At 40.7% G+C, this 17,034-nt stretch overlaps 1 protein-coding gene across 1 annotated transcript in view; it reads left to right on the top strand.

The window, feature by feature from the left end:
- igdcc3 (immunoglobulin superfamily, DCC subclass, member 3) overlaps positions 1-17,034 on the top strand; it is a 69,154-nt gene that overhangs the window by 22,149 nt on the left and 29,971 nt on the right. Inside the window, exons 3-6 of the mRNA XM_085402708.1 lie at positions 9,061-9,205; positions 9,300-9,430; positions 9,777-9,914; positions 13,509-13,667. Coding sequence (XP_085258834.1) covers positions 9,061-9,205; positions 9,300-9,430; positions 9,777-9,914; positions 13,509-13,667 — 573 coding nt within the window. The remainder of the gene's footprint in view (positions 1-9,060; positions 9,206-9,299; positions 9,431-9,776; positions 9,915-13,508; positions 13,668-17,034) is intronic.

Raw genomic sequence — 17,034 nt, 5'->3', positions numbered from 1 at the left:
AGCAATAAATGTGCGGCGAGTAGGAGGTTTAACAAAAAAAAGAAAAAATCAACTGGAAAACATGAAAATCATCACGATGCTTACGGCATGAGTGGAACTGCGAGTGAAATGTATTCCTCTACGACTAAATGAATTTGAGGACGCTTACGAAAAAGCGCCCATTGTTCCCTGAAACGCTCCAGAGAAAGGAATTTCATTATGTTTAAGGATTTACTTTCAGCTGCCTCGCAAGTTAAGGAAAAAGTCAGACATTAACAGCCCAAAACCTGACCCGCTTTCAACTGTCTGCTCATTTTTCTTTTATTATCTTCTCCGAAAAACTGAATATGCTTTTCTGCGAATTATCTATAGGACTGTACTGTAAAGGTACAAAACATCTAGTTTCCTCCCATGCATCCTGTATCAACATAAGTAAGCTGAATAATGATTTTACCTTGGACCAGACTGCTGGTACTTTTATTTAGTTTTTTTTTTAGCCATATGAATTAATGTGTTTGAGGCCATCACACATAATAACATGGTAATGTGTCCGAGGGATAAACAAAGAAGTGGGTCAAGTTAAGCAAGAAGAGATCACATTCTTTAAGAGAGGCTCTACTAATGGGAGAAATGTTCATTCACTGACCCGTTTGTGTCCTCATGTCCTCTTTAACTATTCATTTATTTGATCTTTTTCTTAATCTAAATTTAGATTGTGGACAAGAGGCACAAACTCAAGTCAAGACGAATGTTATTCATATCAGAGACAGCACAGGGGCTCACTGGTTAGTGATTTTGGTTCCCTGTGTTCGGGTTTCTGGTCCTTTCTGTATGGTATTTATGTGATGTCTGATGTTTTCACATTTTCTCTGAGCATTTGTTTTCACGCACGACCACAAAAAGCATTCTCGCCTATTTATGGCCCCAGAAACTTTCGCGAATGAGATTCTAAATATGAAGAGTTTCATTTCCTGGTTAAATGAACATTACACAAAAATACCCTGGGGGGGTCCCCATCCTTGGATTCTTGATTCAGATATGCAAAAAAATAACATTTAACAGGGAAAGACTGATAAAAACAAAACTCAGAAAGAGCAACAGACAGTGGCAATATAGTGGAAAATATGAGCAGCATATCAAGGAGGACGCCAAGCTGCTTCCAAACTGAACAATTATGCAAACATGACTTGAGTCACAGCACCTCCTCTACACTTTGAAGACCTGGAAAGCGAGCACAGATAATGTTTCTCTTCATGTGTGATGTGTGAAGTGGAGCTCTCCTTCACCATGTACTCTAGTGGCATCACTGCTGTGTTCATTCCTACTTAAAGCAAGACAGGGTGGCTTGGTGCCATGCTTTAATCCTATAACTCAGTTCTCCTCTTCTATACTCAGCAGGAGGACAGAATACAAAAGTGCACAAAATGTAAGCACGCAAATAAAGACGGCCAGCAGGGCCAAACCTTATTAATGCTTTGGCTAACGGCTAAAACTGCGTTTTAGTCACACGACAGGCAGAAATGTGCGTTTGCATTCTTTTTGGCAGCTTTGTAAAGCCGTGTGTATCTGTGGTCCTCTTTGATAAATCTCAATCACTGTGAAGCTGCATGCATGTGCACAAGACTGATTTCCATCCCAATCTGTAGTCACGAATGGATGTAGACAGTCCCTTAATTAATCATTTGCATACAAACATGTTGTTTGTCCCACAAGTTATTAGACTCGCCCATGAAAACAGCAGCAAAGAAGAAACACAATTTCATGGAATGTGATTTTTTAAATGATCATTGGAAAATTGGAGAAAAAGAAAGGTGGTTTTCCGGGATGATAAAAAAACATTGAACAAAAACCACCAAAGACTAAAAAAAGGGACTGAGGTTATTAACTGTGTAAGCTCAGAGCAAAGGACTCTGGCAGATGTACAAAAGAAATGGTCACAGTAGGAAGAGAGGCAAGCAAGGTCATCAGACCAGTGAATGATTAGTATGCACAGCTGCAGCTATTTACACCCCTAACAATTAGCATTAAAAATGTATTACTAATAACATTATAACCAATAAAGAAATTGGCCACTTTGTTTCTGTTTTTACTTCATTCTTTGTCTAATTCACCACGTCAGGCTTAATCTCTAAAAAGGTTTAGATGGTGTGAATCATGCATTAAATGCACACAATCTAATTACACATTCTTTCTTTATGAATGCCATTTCACGTGTGGGAAAAAGCATACGCATGGTTTTTGTGCATACTCATCATTTATTCATCCAGGCCCTTGGGCTCTGTGTCTGAGACGATAAACAGTGCACACTGGATGAACCCCCGCGAGACCCTGCGTCACTGTTATTGATATACTTTCCTCTCCTGCGAGTGTGCGAGGGTCCTCTAGTGTCCGGATGATGCAAATTTTATCACCGGGGGTGGGGGGGTGTTTGCCCTAAAAATAAGCTGCAAAGGCACCAACTGCGCACGCATCCTTCAAGTGGAATTATAATTATTAGAGTACAAACAACAAAACGTCCACGCTATCCACAGCTGCCCACGTGCATGTCCAACAGAGTATAATCCAGGCATTGGGCGACACTGAGCCTGGACATGTGCTCATGCGATAAAAGAACAAGCTTAGGCCCATGCACCTGCATGTTAAAGAGAGACAGCTGTTTTCTAGAATAAACAACGTAAGTCTTTGGAAAGCCGGCTGCGATGGTCATGAGAAGATGTTTGAAGTTTTTTTAATGAGTGTGGAGTTTTACGCTTAGTTTGGCCTTAAATGTTACAAAAGGCCCGCTTTTTTTTGTTCTCTTGCATCAAATCCCTTCTTAATTGCTCGCGAGTCTCTGAATACACAAAATTCTTATTTGACAGTTGTTATTTTCCTCAATCAGTAAAAAGGAAACAGTATCAACAAGGTTGACAGCTACAGGGAGAAGGAGTTGCAGTTAATTTCAAATCAGTTCTACTTTTCTTGTTATGGGCTTGTCTGTTATTTTAGCCTCCTTTCTCTGTTGTCCTCACTCAGCCCTCTCACTCTCCTCTTTTCTCTCCTGCTTGTCTCTAATCTTACCCAAGCTGTGCCTGGGAATTATTTGAATAATCCCCTAATTTACAGCATCTGCTGTGCTTTAATAGGGCTCTCTTTAATTAGGGTCTACTTGCAGTAGTGAGCATGGAGATTTGGGGCTAAGGTCTAGAGTGGGAGTGCAAGGGGGGTGTTGTGGGTGGAGCAGAGGCAGGAGAAATGTGGACGAAACGTGGAAAAAAATGGACAGTATTTAGTTTTGGGAAACACCTTTTTTGATACAAAAATACTAACTGGCATTTTTTACAGACTCGGCTAAAGAAATGGGACTAATTGAAATTTTTGTCCCAGGCTAATTGTAACAAAGTGACAAAAGATTTAATTTAAAATTAGTTCTTCACTAAGTTTTCGGTCACGTGTAGACAAAGATGGGTTCATCCTTTCAGTTAGTTCCCTTGTTTATACCTGAAGGATTCATAGGTCACTAGTAAGTGGCTTAACAAAGTAACAAAACATTCTTCTGAAAGGTTTTGTTACTTTGTTACATTTGGTGCTTCTGAAAAAGCAGCCAGTGTCAAGGAACTGTTACATGAGTTGACTTGAAAAAAAAAAAGACAAGAAAGTCTGACTTCTTGGAAGCAATATTTTGCATTGTACTGTAATTCATTAATTGACTAATTTTTTTAAGGTCTTCATCTCCAGGTAATACAGTACAGTGCTGTGAGAAATTACTGTATCTTTCAATTCATTGTCACCAGACTGGCTTTAATTCCCTCAAACTTTAGCTGTCTAACTGTGAAAATGATTTTATTCATCACTTTTTCTGGTCATCATATTTTGTCATCGTTCTTGTCATGATTTATATTGTCTCATTCTCCTGAGGGATAACTCTTGTAGGACTGCTGCTCTCTCTACCTCCGACAGGGACCCCTAATAGCAGCCATCAATCTTAATATGTTTAACACTATTGATCAGCACAACAAACTGCACACAATCACACCACCGGAAAGCCAAACAAGCCTGCAACACAATCAGAGAAGACCATTATAATCTTATTAAAACTGTTGTGTAATGTGAGAGGGGCAGAGTTCACATGTTTAGCTGTTAGAAAAGCAAAGAAAAGGTTGGTAATTCCCTCTAAGAAAAATTACACTCAAAATTGAAGTGGACACAATGCTTAGTTTGTATAAATTTTAGCTAATCTCTGTGTTTTTTCAATGCCATCTGTGCACAAAGGCCTCATACCTTGGTGTTTGATTCAATTACAAGACTATGACTCATTCTCCGTCTATATGGAGCAGAGTCACACTGCGCACTGTGTTAGCGGTGTGGTCCTGGAAATGTAGTGTCAGTCTGTTGAGTGGTTTACCAACTGCTGTGTTTCAAGCTGAGATTTGAAGGGATTTAATTTTGTTTTCATTTTAGTCGTCCGCTGATATTTATTAACCATAAAAATCCGATTTGTAGGTGATATCACAAAAAAATTAAAAAGGTAAACAGGGCCTTTTTCTTCTCAAAATGGAGAGTGAAGCTGACAGAAAAAAAATAAGAGGATCGTACACATGCAAATTGCCTTATAAATCTTATTACCCATATAGTATATTAGTTGGAGTACTTGTCATATAAATGATCAATCAGTTTGGATTCTCAGCTTCACATTCATGTGAACATCTGGTACTTCTGGGCTCAGGTGGCAGGTGTTGCACCTCAGCTCATGCTTTTGCTCCTGCAGGTTCTGATGTTCATGTGTCGGCTTGAAGCATTAATGGAGGGAAATAAGTGTGTGTGTGTGTGTGTGTGTGTGTGTGTGTGTGTGTGTGTGTGTGTGTGTGTGTGTGTGTGTGTGTGTGTGTGTGTCAGAGGCAGATAGACAAGACCAGGTGTAGCCCTACGTATCGTAGGTGATAAGCATCACACACCACAAACCAAAGCCTGATAGCGGGACTGGTGAGAAAGAGGTGGGGGGGCTAGTGGGGCAGGGAGCTAATAAAATATCACATCTGCATTAAAATGCCAAGTCCAGGGTCCCAGCACACGGCCTGCTTTTTCAGGGATACCTATTTAAAGGCCGTGGAAGCACGGACTCTGCACGCCGTTATAGCAGCGTACATGTACACCATCTCCATTATTTATGGGTCTCATCTCTGGTTTACTGAGTTGGGGGTGGGGTGGGCACTGCAGTCATCACTGCCGCTTCGAACAACATGTGCTTAATGATGTCACAGACTTGAGAGGACCCGAGGGGGTGGGGAGAGAGGTGCGATGAAGAGCTGGGAACGGTTAAAATGTGGAGTGGGGCAGGAGGGTGGCCGCAGGCAAATGGAAGGAAGGGCAATGACATTACAACATAGGGGTTCACCGGAGAAGCTTTTTCACGACAGCTGCTGTTTTGAACAGTACTGCAGGATATCTGCCCCTCTGCTAGCATCATTAGCGCTGTCATATCACTGAACACCCACATGTGACCACAGGTGCTTGGAAATCATGAAAATTTCTCATCTGGCTGCCTGATTTAGTTGTTGGAGTTGGAGATGCCAAAAAATAAGGCAGTTTTGGGCAGTTTTTAGTAATGGTGTTAATTATTATCTGTGGAGTATTTGTGTGAGTGTTTCACAGAGCGATAAAGAAATGGATCATTACTTGGGGCTATTAGCCAAAACTTCACCAGTAGGGTCATTTCAGTAATCACCGTTTAATCTACGTTTCTTCATTAGATAGATACAAGCTGCTCACATGACAGAGCTAAAAATCTGCTATCGAAACGTTGAAGCCATTGTACTTGGTTTGCTCATTTAGCATCATCATCATCGGCCCTCAAGTCTGATAGTCAGCGATGGTATATTTTCACTTGCTTTCATATTTCATCCTTTGTGCGTCTTTGTGGGAAAGCGGGGGTGACATTTTTTCCTTTCAAAGAGATTTTCATGTTAATTTCGGCCCGATTCCGATTTATTGTTATGCGACTTCATGGTAAATTGTGCAACACGCAGCAGGACAGTGCCAGTCACTTTTGACAAGATCTGATTTACAGCTTAGCTCCTTGTTTCACATTTCCTCTCTGTGACCTTCCCTCATATTACTCCCTCAATCATTCTTTTGTGGTTGTCACCGAGAAACTGTCAAACATATGTTCGAGGAGTGATCTCCTCACTGTGCGCCTGTGTATGGATTTCCATTTAGTATGCACCCCAACCATTCTTTCCCCTATTGCAGTAATTAGACCTGCTCCATTTAAGCCGGCGGCGTCACGCTGGTAGTGGACAGTCTTTAATCATGTGAGAGTGTCTGTCAACACTTAGCAGAGCAGGAGATAGACAAACAATGGCAGAACAGGTCTTGTTGGAGGTGTGTGTTTGGATGAGTAAAATGAATTGTTGTTGTCTACTGCTTTTATTGTGCTTTGAGCACAAGGAGGAGGTTTGATAGGGTTGTGTGTTTGGATGTCTTCGTATGCGTTTGCTATAGCTTTGCTAAATCACGTTGAGCTGCTTCTGCAGCATACACCATAAAAGTCAACTAAAGTGCAGATTATAAATGGCTGTTTTTCTTTAGAGTTAATCAAATTCTCTGCCGCATGCATTCATTTGTGGGTGTGACCCCGCTGTGATTTTTGAAATTGTGTCTGATTTTGCGAGGGTTCAATAATAGGAGGACTGTGGGCCTCTTAGAGAGACTATGTTTTATGCATGAGGGCAAAGGGTGGGGCCCGTTAGGGGGTTGTGTCAGTGGACACACACAACAGCCAGATCAGCAGACACCCTGACTACTTGGCAGAGATGCACAAGAAAGACTTCTATAGACACTGGTCCTCCTTTGTCCTGCAGCATTCAAGTGCCTCAGTGTTCCCAGTACACACGGACAGTGCACACAGCTGTGTGCGTGCATGCCTGTATCTTAATTTGAGACTTTATTCCAGGACAGCGCTCGTCTTGCATCATATCGGTCACCTTGACCTTCTTGTTTTCCGCACATTGTTTTTCTGAAGGATTTCTAGCCATTTCACCTAAGCGTCCTTCATCAGCAGTGGCAGCACCTTCAGGGCTTTAATTCAGTGCCTTCTGCCAGTCTTTCTGCCCCAGGCTCAGTATGACAGCAGGCCAGGGCAGAACGTATTGTTGATTGCTTTTGTCTAGAAATGAAGTGCAAGCCCATAAAAGTGTTTCTATGGGGCAACTTGAAATATACAATAAAAACTTCTGACAACTTTACAGTGGGTTTTCATCATTTTATAAACTGAAGTGTTCCCAAGCTTGCAGTTTACTGTGTCAGAAGGAAGAATTGAAAAAAAAGAGCTGAAATGGACCATAATGGTGATTTGGTGATAAAATACTTCCGATGCTCTCGGTGACTTTAAAGCCACGTATGCTTCAGAGTGATGTTACATTTATTAGGTAGGGCATTGTGAGGGCCGTGTGGCCCTTTGAGACTGACGAACAAACTGAATTACCCCAGTAAAAATGGACCGCTGCTTTTGTGAGGCCTTATCATTTCTTAAGAGAAATGATTTCACATGGTATCTTCAGAGAAATATGCTACAGCTTCATAAGTCATGGCTTATGAAGAGCGAACTACTGGAAGAAAAGTAGATTACCATGGTTTAATTTTCATTAGAGCGCCATGCATCTATTCCAAGATCTAAGGTCAAGTCGTGTTTGAGAATGCCACGCTTCTCATTAAGCTCTGAAATGTAATAATCACAGTGTTGCAGCCGCTGGTATAAAGTAGTGCTTCTCTAAATGAAGTATCCACTCTCTCTCTGTGCTCTCATCCTTCAGCATCAGTGGTTAAGGTTTGTTTTCTTCATTTCTATATGCTTATTTTAAACTATACATATTTCTTTTCTGGTTCTGCACAACAGGAAAACCTTGACAACATTCAAAGTGCACACAGTCCGTAGTTCAGTACAACAAAGTTAATGCTACACCAGCCCAAGAAGTCAGAGAAAGAACTACCAGACAGCAACCAAGCATAAATACGCTTATTATGTATTGCTGCCTGCAAAATAAAGGTCCTGCAAGTAATAATTTAATGCAGGCTACATGTTGGAAGGGGGTGGGTGGGGGGGGGGGGGGCCTTATGAAATAATAAGGGGTCTGTTCCCGTTGTTATGCTAACAGTTTTCGGAGAAACCCCTCTTCCTCCAAGTTAATTATGGTTGACATTTAAATGCACTTCTGTTGAAGAAGGTGGGAGAATTGTGGAAGAAGAGGGCCTCTCTCTAATTGAGTTTGTTGCTGGCTCCACCTTCGATGCCGCCTTTGTTCTGCAGGGAGTGGATATGTGAACTGCAGCTGAATGAGGCTCTCTGTGGGGATATTGATACTAGCTTGGCTATATGGTGCTGGCCTTATCTATGTTGTCTTTATTTGCGTTAGCATCCATTTTGGAAACATATGTTTCTTACCTGCATACAAAATGTTTCATCAGCTGCATATGAAGGACAGGCACAGTGGCAGCAGAAAAATGTATCACATCCTCTCAAGCAGGTTGCATGCTCTCACAGAAATAGCTATGCTTTTACTTCTTGAATGTGTTTCATTGTGTTGTTATTTGTAGGATTGTTTTCTTTTACAAAAGCTTCCTTTTACACATTTGTAGTGATGTCAGAAACGTTCTGCTTGTCTCTGAATTGGCTTATGTGAAATAGTAAGGTTAGCAGGTAGGTTAAAGCTCTCAACAATGAAGTGCATTTAGTGAATCAGTGCCATTTTGTGCAAAAACCCAAGTATCTCTGTCAACAGTTGAAGTGTGGATTTTCCATGAAATTGTAGTACTTGCTCTTTATTTGTGAAAAAGCAACACACTAAAAATAAATATAAATACTAAAATAAATTTCCCTTGCAGAAAATGTGCCAGTTGCTCCAAGCATGTTGCAGCACTCCTTTGGTAGATATTCTGTCTCTTTATGTAGTCCAAGATTGGTTCTCTGATGTTGGGATCTGTGGGGGCCACGCCATCTGTTGCAGCGCTGCTTATTTTTTCTGTAAGCAACTGAGCTTATTGCTCTGTAGCTGTTTTGTGAAGCTATGACCTAATATTTCAACTGCTCCTCTTTCTATCTCACAGCCATGGCAGATTTCCACGTCCAACCCGAGTCGGTGCACGCTGAGGAGTCCGGCGTGGCCAGATTCCAGTGCCAGATTCACGGCCTGCCAGAGCCGGTCATCAGCTGGGAAAAAGACAGCCGTCCAGTGGACACCAGTAATGAGAGGTTAGATCAAAATACCACTTGGGCTTCTTGTTTTAAGAAACTGCAGCACTTTGGTTAAAGGTGCCAAGTCTCGTGATTTTTTTCTGTCTTTTAGGTACACTCTCCTGCCCACAGGCGTTCTCCAGATCACAGGAGTGCGTGAGGAGGACAGTGGAAGGTTCTGCTGTGTGGCTCATAACAGTGCAGGAGTGAAACACAGTGCTGAGGCACTCCTAACAGTTTCCGGTTGGTATCTATAGTTGAGCACGCATCTGAGTAAACCTCTGGTTTTTTGTTTGTGTGTTGTCATTTGAGGAAAGCCTACATGTCCTCACTGTAAATTGACTTTGGTTTAAATGAGCTTTCTTTATTCGGATCTTTAGTTTTCTGTATCACTGATCAAATACAGTCACTTAATACGCCTCTGCTTATCTGTATAGCACATTTCCTAGACTTTTCCAAACCTATTGTCCTGCTGCCAGATCTAAGAGATACAGCATATTGAGCTAATGCACTTGGAGAAATCCAATTAAAAGAAGCTATCCATCATGCTCATTCCAATCTTGAATTCTCGTCTCCCTTTTCCCTTCAGGCTCTCAGTCATCTGTTTACAAAGAACCTGTCATCGTGGTCGGTCCAGAAAACCTAACCCTCACTGTTCACCAAACGGCTATCTTGGAGTGTGTTGCCACTGGATACCCTCGGCCCATTGTGTCATGGAGCAGACTAGGTGAGAAAAAAGTCCTGATCAGATCAGACCTGGTGTTCTTGTTTGTGTGTTTGAGAGATTAGGTGGCATTTGTGTGTTCTGTCTTCCACTGTGAAGTATACAGAGCCAGACTGATATATCAGTCGATACTGGTTATTCACTGATATCGATATGGAATTCACTGGCATCAGCATTTATGGCAGCTGATAAATCGAAACTTAAAAAGTTTAACAGCATGTGCAAACAAGCTGATGCTTGCATAGTTTTTCATACTATATCAGATATTCATGTCAGATTTTTAAATCACCAAATATCGGTATCAGTATCGGTCAGTAAAATTCCTATATTGGTCATACTCTACTAGAATATATTTGTTACAGCACAGATCTATTGTGTACACATGAGGCAGTGGGATTGAAGGTTAAGTCTTAGGGCTAAACATGATGTTCGACTCTGTTGCTTCGTGTCCTCACGATGCTAAAACCTCCTTGGAAGCAGCGGAGAGCCTCTGAGTAATTGCTGCACAGACAGCTCTCTTCATGCGGATTTTTCCTTTTCTTGACTACCACTCAGATTCTGTCGTGAACAATTTTTCAATCTCCTATCTGTTTACTTTACTTCTCATTCAATCTGATTTTCTGTTCCAAATGTAAATCACAGCCCCTCCCCAGCATCTGGGTGTAATCAGATTGCCAGTATTGCCTTACACAGTGTTACCAGAATGAAATGCTAACACGATGGGATTTGTATGTATTAGATTACAGCAGGGAGGCTAGGATAAGCCGCATAATGAATCTTATAGTTTCACATCAGTCACTCCTTAATGCCAGAGTTGGTTTGCTGCTATTCATTGAACAGCGGCACCACGGCCTCCTAGCTTGTGCTCTTTTTTTTTCTGACACTAAGTTAATTAGTCTCTGACAGGGAGAAAGTGATGGCAAAGCCAGAGAGAGAGAGGAATATAACAGGAAAATGCAAGAAAAGAACAAGACTGCTTCTGTTAGGACAACGTCCCAGTGCGATAATGAAAAAAATGTGGAAGAAGAAGAAGACGAACACGTGTCACACAAGTTGGAGACATTTATTAGATCTCAATGACTTGTCGTGATTAATTGCATTAATTACATGTATTGTCTTCATTAGGCATCGCCACATAATTGCACATTTACTAATTGAAGCTGCGGCATTTATCACACGAGCCGTGTGTGTGTTGGCTGGTTTGAAGATTCAAGCGAACTCAAAGGATTTTTTTCATCACTTCTGATGAATTGAATGGTGAGCTTGAGATGTGATGAGGTTTGGTCTGTGTGTTTGCTGTGATGATTTCCTTTTGCAGTTTAGGGCTGGTGATCATATCTGATTTAAAAGCAAAACCTGGTGTGCAAAATCTCTGTGTTGTTACAGGGCTTGTCCCTTTCTCCTCCTGGGTTCCTTTTCTCTCTGTCATCATGTTTGGTGTCAGTGTAGTTGTCTTTTGGTCGTTTCCTGTTGTACTCCAGTAGCTGGGTGTCTCCTGCGTCATGATCTGGGTCACTTTCTGTTTGTTGTATTCACCTGCATTTATTAATTTCATCTTGTCACCCTTTTGTAGCAATTATCTGTTTGTGCAGCCTTCTTCCTTGGCTCTATGTATGTTTTGCTTTCTGTTTTACCTGCACTTCTTTGGAGTTTTAGGTTTTGGACCTGTTGTATCACCCAGAATAAAGGCTTGCTTTGATTTCATTGTTTTACATTTCATGACACTATGTGTCATCACTACAGTTTGGCTGAAGAAACCAAAATAACAGTTGCAAGACAAAGGTGCTCATAATGCCTACACACTTGCACTAGCTACACAGTAATAACATGTTTTTGCCACATTGATAAGGCAGTGTATATAAAATTTAAAATATTAGAAGATTTCATGTACTCTTGATGAATTAAGACATTCATCAACTCGTGTAGACACACTAGTGAGATATTCATGTCACATATGGCTGTAATGTAAAATACACACCATTATATAATCTAAGTATCTTTGATACAAGCACATTTGTATGTGCAGTAATGGGATATATTATCATGCACAATATACACACAAAATCATGAGTCTGGTAATCATTTTTGTCATCATATAATTTGATTAGGCCAACATATGCCACAGTGTATTGGTTTGGAGTATGCCATTATGTTTTCAAAGTACGCTTTTACAGTTTTTTAGTCTTTTTTTTCACTTAGATAAGTGGTGATCATACTGTTATCGTCAGCAACAGTTTTACCACCACAGAGGACTCTGAGATCTGTAGTCCCATAGACCATCATCTCTCATTTGTCTTGCAACCAGCAGTATGTGATAGAAGGCTGTTCTGATGGCAGTTTCAGTATTCCACAAAACTCTTGGTCATGTGGGTCACGACAGTAAACTTAAACGTTTGTGATGGGCATTCAACATCATATATCTTAGTCCTTAAAAATGAAACTAACAATATGTTTTCACAGTCTTTTGCTAATAAAACCTTAAAAAAATAATTTGTTGATAATCCTGATTAGCAAATTCATTTTTAGGCTTAGTGGCATTATTTTGAAATTCACTTGCTAATGTGCAAGTGAATTTCAGTCAAACTCATTATCCAAAGTAACCTTTCTGTTGAAAAGTGACTTGCTTTAAGTTTGAAGATAAGGGACGAACCCAAAAGTATTCACTGACTATTGACCACATAGTTAGCATTTCTGACTGGAGCTCCTTTGTCCGCTGTGGTACCTGTCTCCCTTCCCTCCATTCCTGGCCTTTCAGTGTATCATATCTGGAACGTACAGGCTTACAGGCTGCAGATGGAACTCACAGATGGGATTAAAATGCCCCTTTGGCCCCATAGCTAACATCATAGGCAGACTGAAGCCATTGTTGGAGTTGACACTGCAGATAAGGGAGCACAGGAAAGTGTGTGAGCTTATCATGTAATTACAGCAAAAGCAGAGAGGAGGCTGCTATGGATTGTGTAAGTAGATATAAGATTAGAAGTTACAGTTAGAATTTCTGGTCCCAGACTGGCAGCTGAAACATTTCCAGTGCCAAGAAGCAAACCAGCTTAAAAGAAAATGTACTCTGAGGATTTTTCAGACAAATTCCTGAAAAAGGTGAATGTCTCAACTGGAGCATAAAAGTTTTAATTAGCTGAACATCCGTTAGGGAGAAGCAGAAAAGCAGCATTGATTTACTGTAAAGCACCCAAAAGCCAGATGATTCTCACTGGAAGCTATCACAAAGTCCCAATTAAGTTTTAAAAAATTGCAGCGTGTACATGACTCAAACACAAACTCGCTGACCTTTCTTGGTGTATGGTGTGCTGGCAGCTTTATCACATTATAGTCCTGAGGAACACACGCTGTGAGCGCTGCATCCTTGGGGGGACAGAAATAGCGCTGCTTCTGTCAGCTCGTGGCCGTAAACTTGCATGATGTTAATTAGATGTCTTGCTAGTGATTTACACCCACTCTGATCTTTACTATAGTTCAGTTGACCCCCATCTAACATAAACACCCACTGTGCCCATATACCTGGTTCTTTTTATGCTGACCTCCATAGATTCTTACTCATCCTTCTCAACTGTTTTCTTTTTCTCTCTCCCTGATTAGATGGCCGTCCCATCGGGGTGGAGGGAATCCAGGTGCTCGGCACAGGAAACCTGATGATCTCAGATGTTGGTGTGGAGCACTCCGGGGTCTACGTATGTGCCGCTAACAAACCAGGGACCCGTGTGCGCAGGACTGCTCAAGGACGTCTGGTGGTCCAAGGTGAGCTCTGGATAAAAGCAATGACATTTTCTTTTCAGTTGGGTGAAACTAAAAGCACCTGCGAAACATCCTGGGGAACGTGACGAGGTACAGCTCAGCACTATGTGGGTGGATCAGGCAACATGATTACTGTACCATGACTGAAACCTCAGTTTTGCTGCATTGATAAACAAGTGCTTTGCTCCTGTGCCACCAGCGTGTTTTATGTAGGTGGTCTTTAGTTTAAAACCCTCATTCTGATCTAGTGGTTGGTGCAGATTTTTCAGGGAGAAGGTTTTGAATGATTTTCCCCCAAAGCAAAGCAAAGCAAAGCAAAGCATACCAAAACATTTCAGGCTGATTTTTATTTTGCTACCTTCCAAGCAGTAATTATCAGCTATTTCTGGTATACCAAGCATACTTTTACACCTTTTTGTGCCACCAGCAAGATACAAGACCACTAAAATGTCTCTGCTTGTTGCTCAGAGCTAGAGTCTGTATGGTAGGCATTACAAACATTTCACAAAGAGTTCTGACTCTCAGCTTTTGCAATTTCAGTAATAGTTTCAGGTTTCAAATCTTCAACACTCTGTTAGGAAGAGATAAAAAAAATACATAACTGCAGAGGTTTATTTGAATCATCATTTCTTTAATATTGGAGAACAAAAACACAGAGCAAAATAGATTTGCAGCATCACACCGAGAAGCAGACAGTCCTGCAACATCGGCTTTTGTGGTCTCTGAAATACACTTTAGGGACCAGGCGCAGTTTTTACCAACCCTGGGAAGTTATCATGTACAGTATATTGCATTTGTGGAGGCACATGTGATTAAATCTTTTATGGCAAATAGGGTTTTTTTTAGATAGAATGAACAAAGATTGTTTTGTATTTGGAGGCACTGAGCACAGAGATACTTGATGATTAGAGATGGGACTCTGGAGAGTCAGGGGACGTGTACCGTGAAGCAGGATTTGGGGTTTAGCGAGGTTAAGAGGCTATGTTGGAGATTACAGATCAAGTTGTATCAAAGCATAGCCTACTAACTAATCAGTTCTGTGACACCATTCCTAGAAGATCCTATAGACCATGCGTTTTCAGAGGAGCTCTAGTTTTTTTTTTTTTTAGAAACTCTTTAAACCCCTTTTCATTTTTCCTGACAAGCATCGTTAAGAGATACAGATTCACAGCCTTTCTGCTTGCTTTGCTGCAAGCAGTTTCAGAGCAATTTCATTGTCTTGTAATGTAATGGACTTGCATTTATATAGTACTTCTCTCGTCTTGCTGACCACTGAAAGCACCTTAGACTACAAAGTGCTTGTACTTGTTGGTCTAAGATGTGCAAGTCAGCCTTCACAGCCATTATAATTTGCTAGTCCTGTGAAAAGTATGTACATCAACATCAGCACTGCCCACTTTTAAAGGACATTGCAAACCTGGCTTGATTTGCCCAGTCGAGTTTGCCCTGTTTATTCGATTCAGGTTGGTGAGGTTTAGTGAAGCCACGTTATTAAAATTGTTATACTACAGTCTGAGCTACAAAAATGAGATGCACACTGTGGGCACTTCTGGGAAATTCTATAAATATAACCATCAAATTTAAATTAGAGAATGACATATGGAGATATGATTTGCAGATTTTAGATGCCACACTAGAAGGATAAAAAAAAAACCCAGCAACATGGATTATTTCTTCTTTGTTTGTTGGTTTTCAAAACGCCTAGAAATTGATTTATTGTGTCTTTGTTTTGGCACTGGTATCCTCAGCTCAAAAGCAGCGCCTTCATGTCTGCAGCTTTTTAAAATTCTTCCGCGGTTCTTCACAGGCTCTGCAACAAGAGACAATGCCTCTGCAGTATTGTATCTGCGAGCCTTTTCTTCACTCAAATGACATGTATAATCAGTTTTTTTTTTTAATAACAGGCCATTAGCATTCAATTTTAGATTTGTTTGTTTTATAACACAGTTGTGTGAGTCTCACAGGAGATAAATATGCAGATTTTCTACAATAAATAAGAAGTAACACCATCATCTGGTGAAAGTGGTAAACCCATAGCACCTCTCTTTTTCTTCTTCTCAATATATAATACAATATACTAGATACTATAAGATACATCCAAATTCAAAATATCCTATAATAACATATCTTTGATTTGCCAGTCTTACGTGTAGGTGTTCCTGTAGTTATAGTCATTAGTTTATTTGTACTAGCTGATTACACACTACTGTATGTACAGGTTATGTGAAAACAAGACAAATCAACTCTTAATACATCCTATAAGTCTTTTTAAAGAAAATATACTTTATGTAATGTGGGGAACTTTAATATTAGACAAAAACTTAAAGGTCAATAATCTGTTGCTCTGCCACAGCATGCAGAAGAAATATAGTCCTTTGAAGTTTCATTCTCTGTGTGCTTTCTAACATTTTGATTGAAATGTTGTTGTTCTTTTCATCTATTCTCCACAGAGCTGGAGCCAGTATCATGAAGGTGTTTGATGTTAGTGTTAAGAGACAGGTGCTTTTGACCAAAAGGATATGGCAGGTGTGGGCTGCCCTGTGCATTAATTGCCACCAAGCAGGAAACATCCAGTGTCTGCCTCACTCACATATTGATCAGACGGACCATACTTTGCTCCAGCCTATAGCAGCATCGATCGCAGACAATATTTCATTTCATCTGCTTGTCAAGTCTGCGACGAGCCCCTCACCTGCTAAGGATAAAAAGATGTGGACATTCATGATGTGCCGCTGTCTGTTTTTGGTTTCTGTTATTGATTTAAGGAAACAACAAATGCCTCATTAACTACACATAAACACGTGTTAGAACTGCTCCGTTATGATGGAATAGTGTGCTTTAATTAGTAATTCTCATTATTCTATAGATAATAAGCTACTATAAGAGGGCTTCAGTGGCTGTCACTGATTAGGAACTTCAATAAGCACAAAGCTAAGAAGACAGTCACAGTTTAAAAAAGCACTTACACAGTAAACAAGCTGGATTTATGTTGGCTCCTTTGGGGTACAAAAAGAGAGAAGAGAGAAACAAAGAATGAAAGAGTAAAACTGTAGCGGCCAAAGAAGCGAAAAACAAGCGTAAGATGGATAGCTGGTGCTCACGGTCTTACCCCACACCCTTACAGGTGCAAATCAATGCCTTCCTGAGCTCCCTCTGACCTTCACCTTCAAGTCAGCCCTCAAAGCACACAGCAAGTGTGCACAAAACAGACAATGAAGCTGGGAAGGACTGAGATGAATGAAAGGACCATCTCACGCTGTCAGCCCCCCTCATTCAAGTGCCTAACGGCCCCTTAGCTTTTCCACTGGGAAGAATGAAAATGCTTACATTGAGAAAGTGTCAGACAACATTTTATTTATTAGTGTTGGAA

The sequence above is a fragment of the Rhamphochromis longiceps genome, linkage group LG1 (genome assembly GCF_057381845.1).
Source record: "Rhamphochromis longiceps isolate RC_006_pf linkage group LG1, R_longiceps_female_GT1.1, whole genome shotgun sequence".
NCBI lineage: Eukaryota > Metazoa > Chordata > Actinopteri > Cichliformes > Cichlidae > Rhamphochromis > Rhamphochromis longiceps.
The sequence above is the reverse complement of the archived record's forward strand: the minus strand, read 5'-3'. Positions and strand labels throughout refer to the sequence as shown.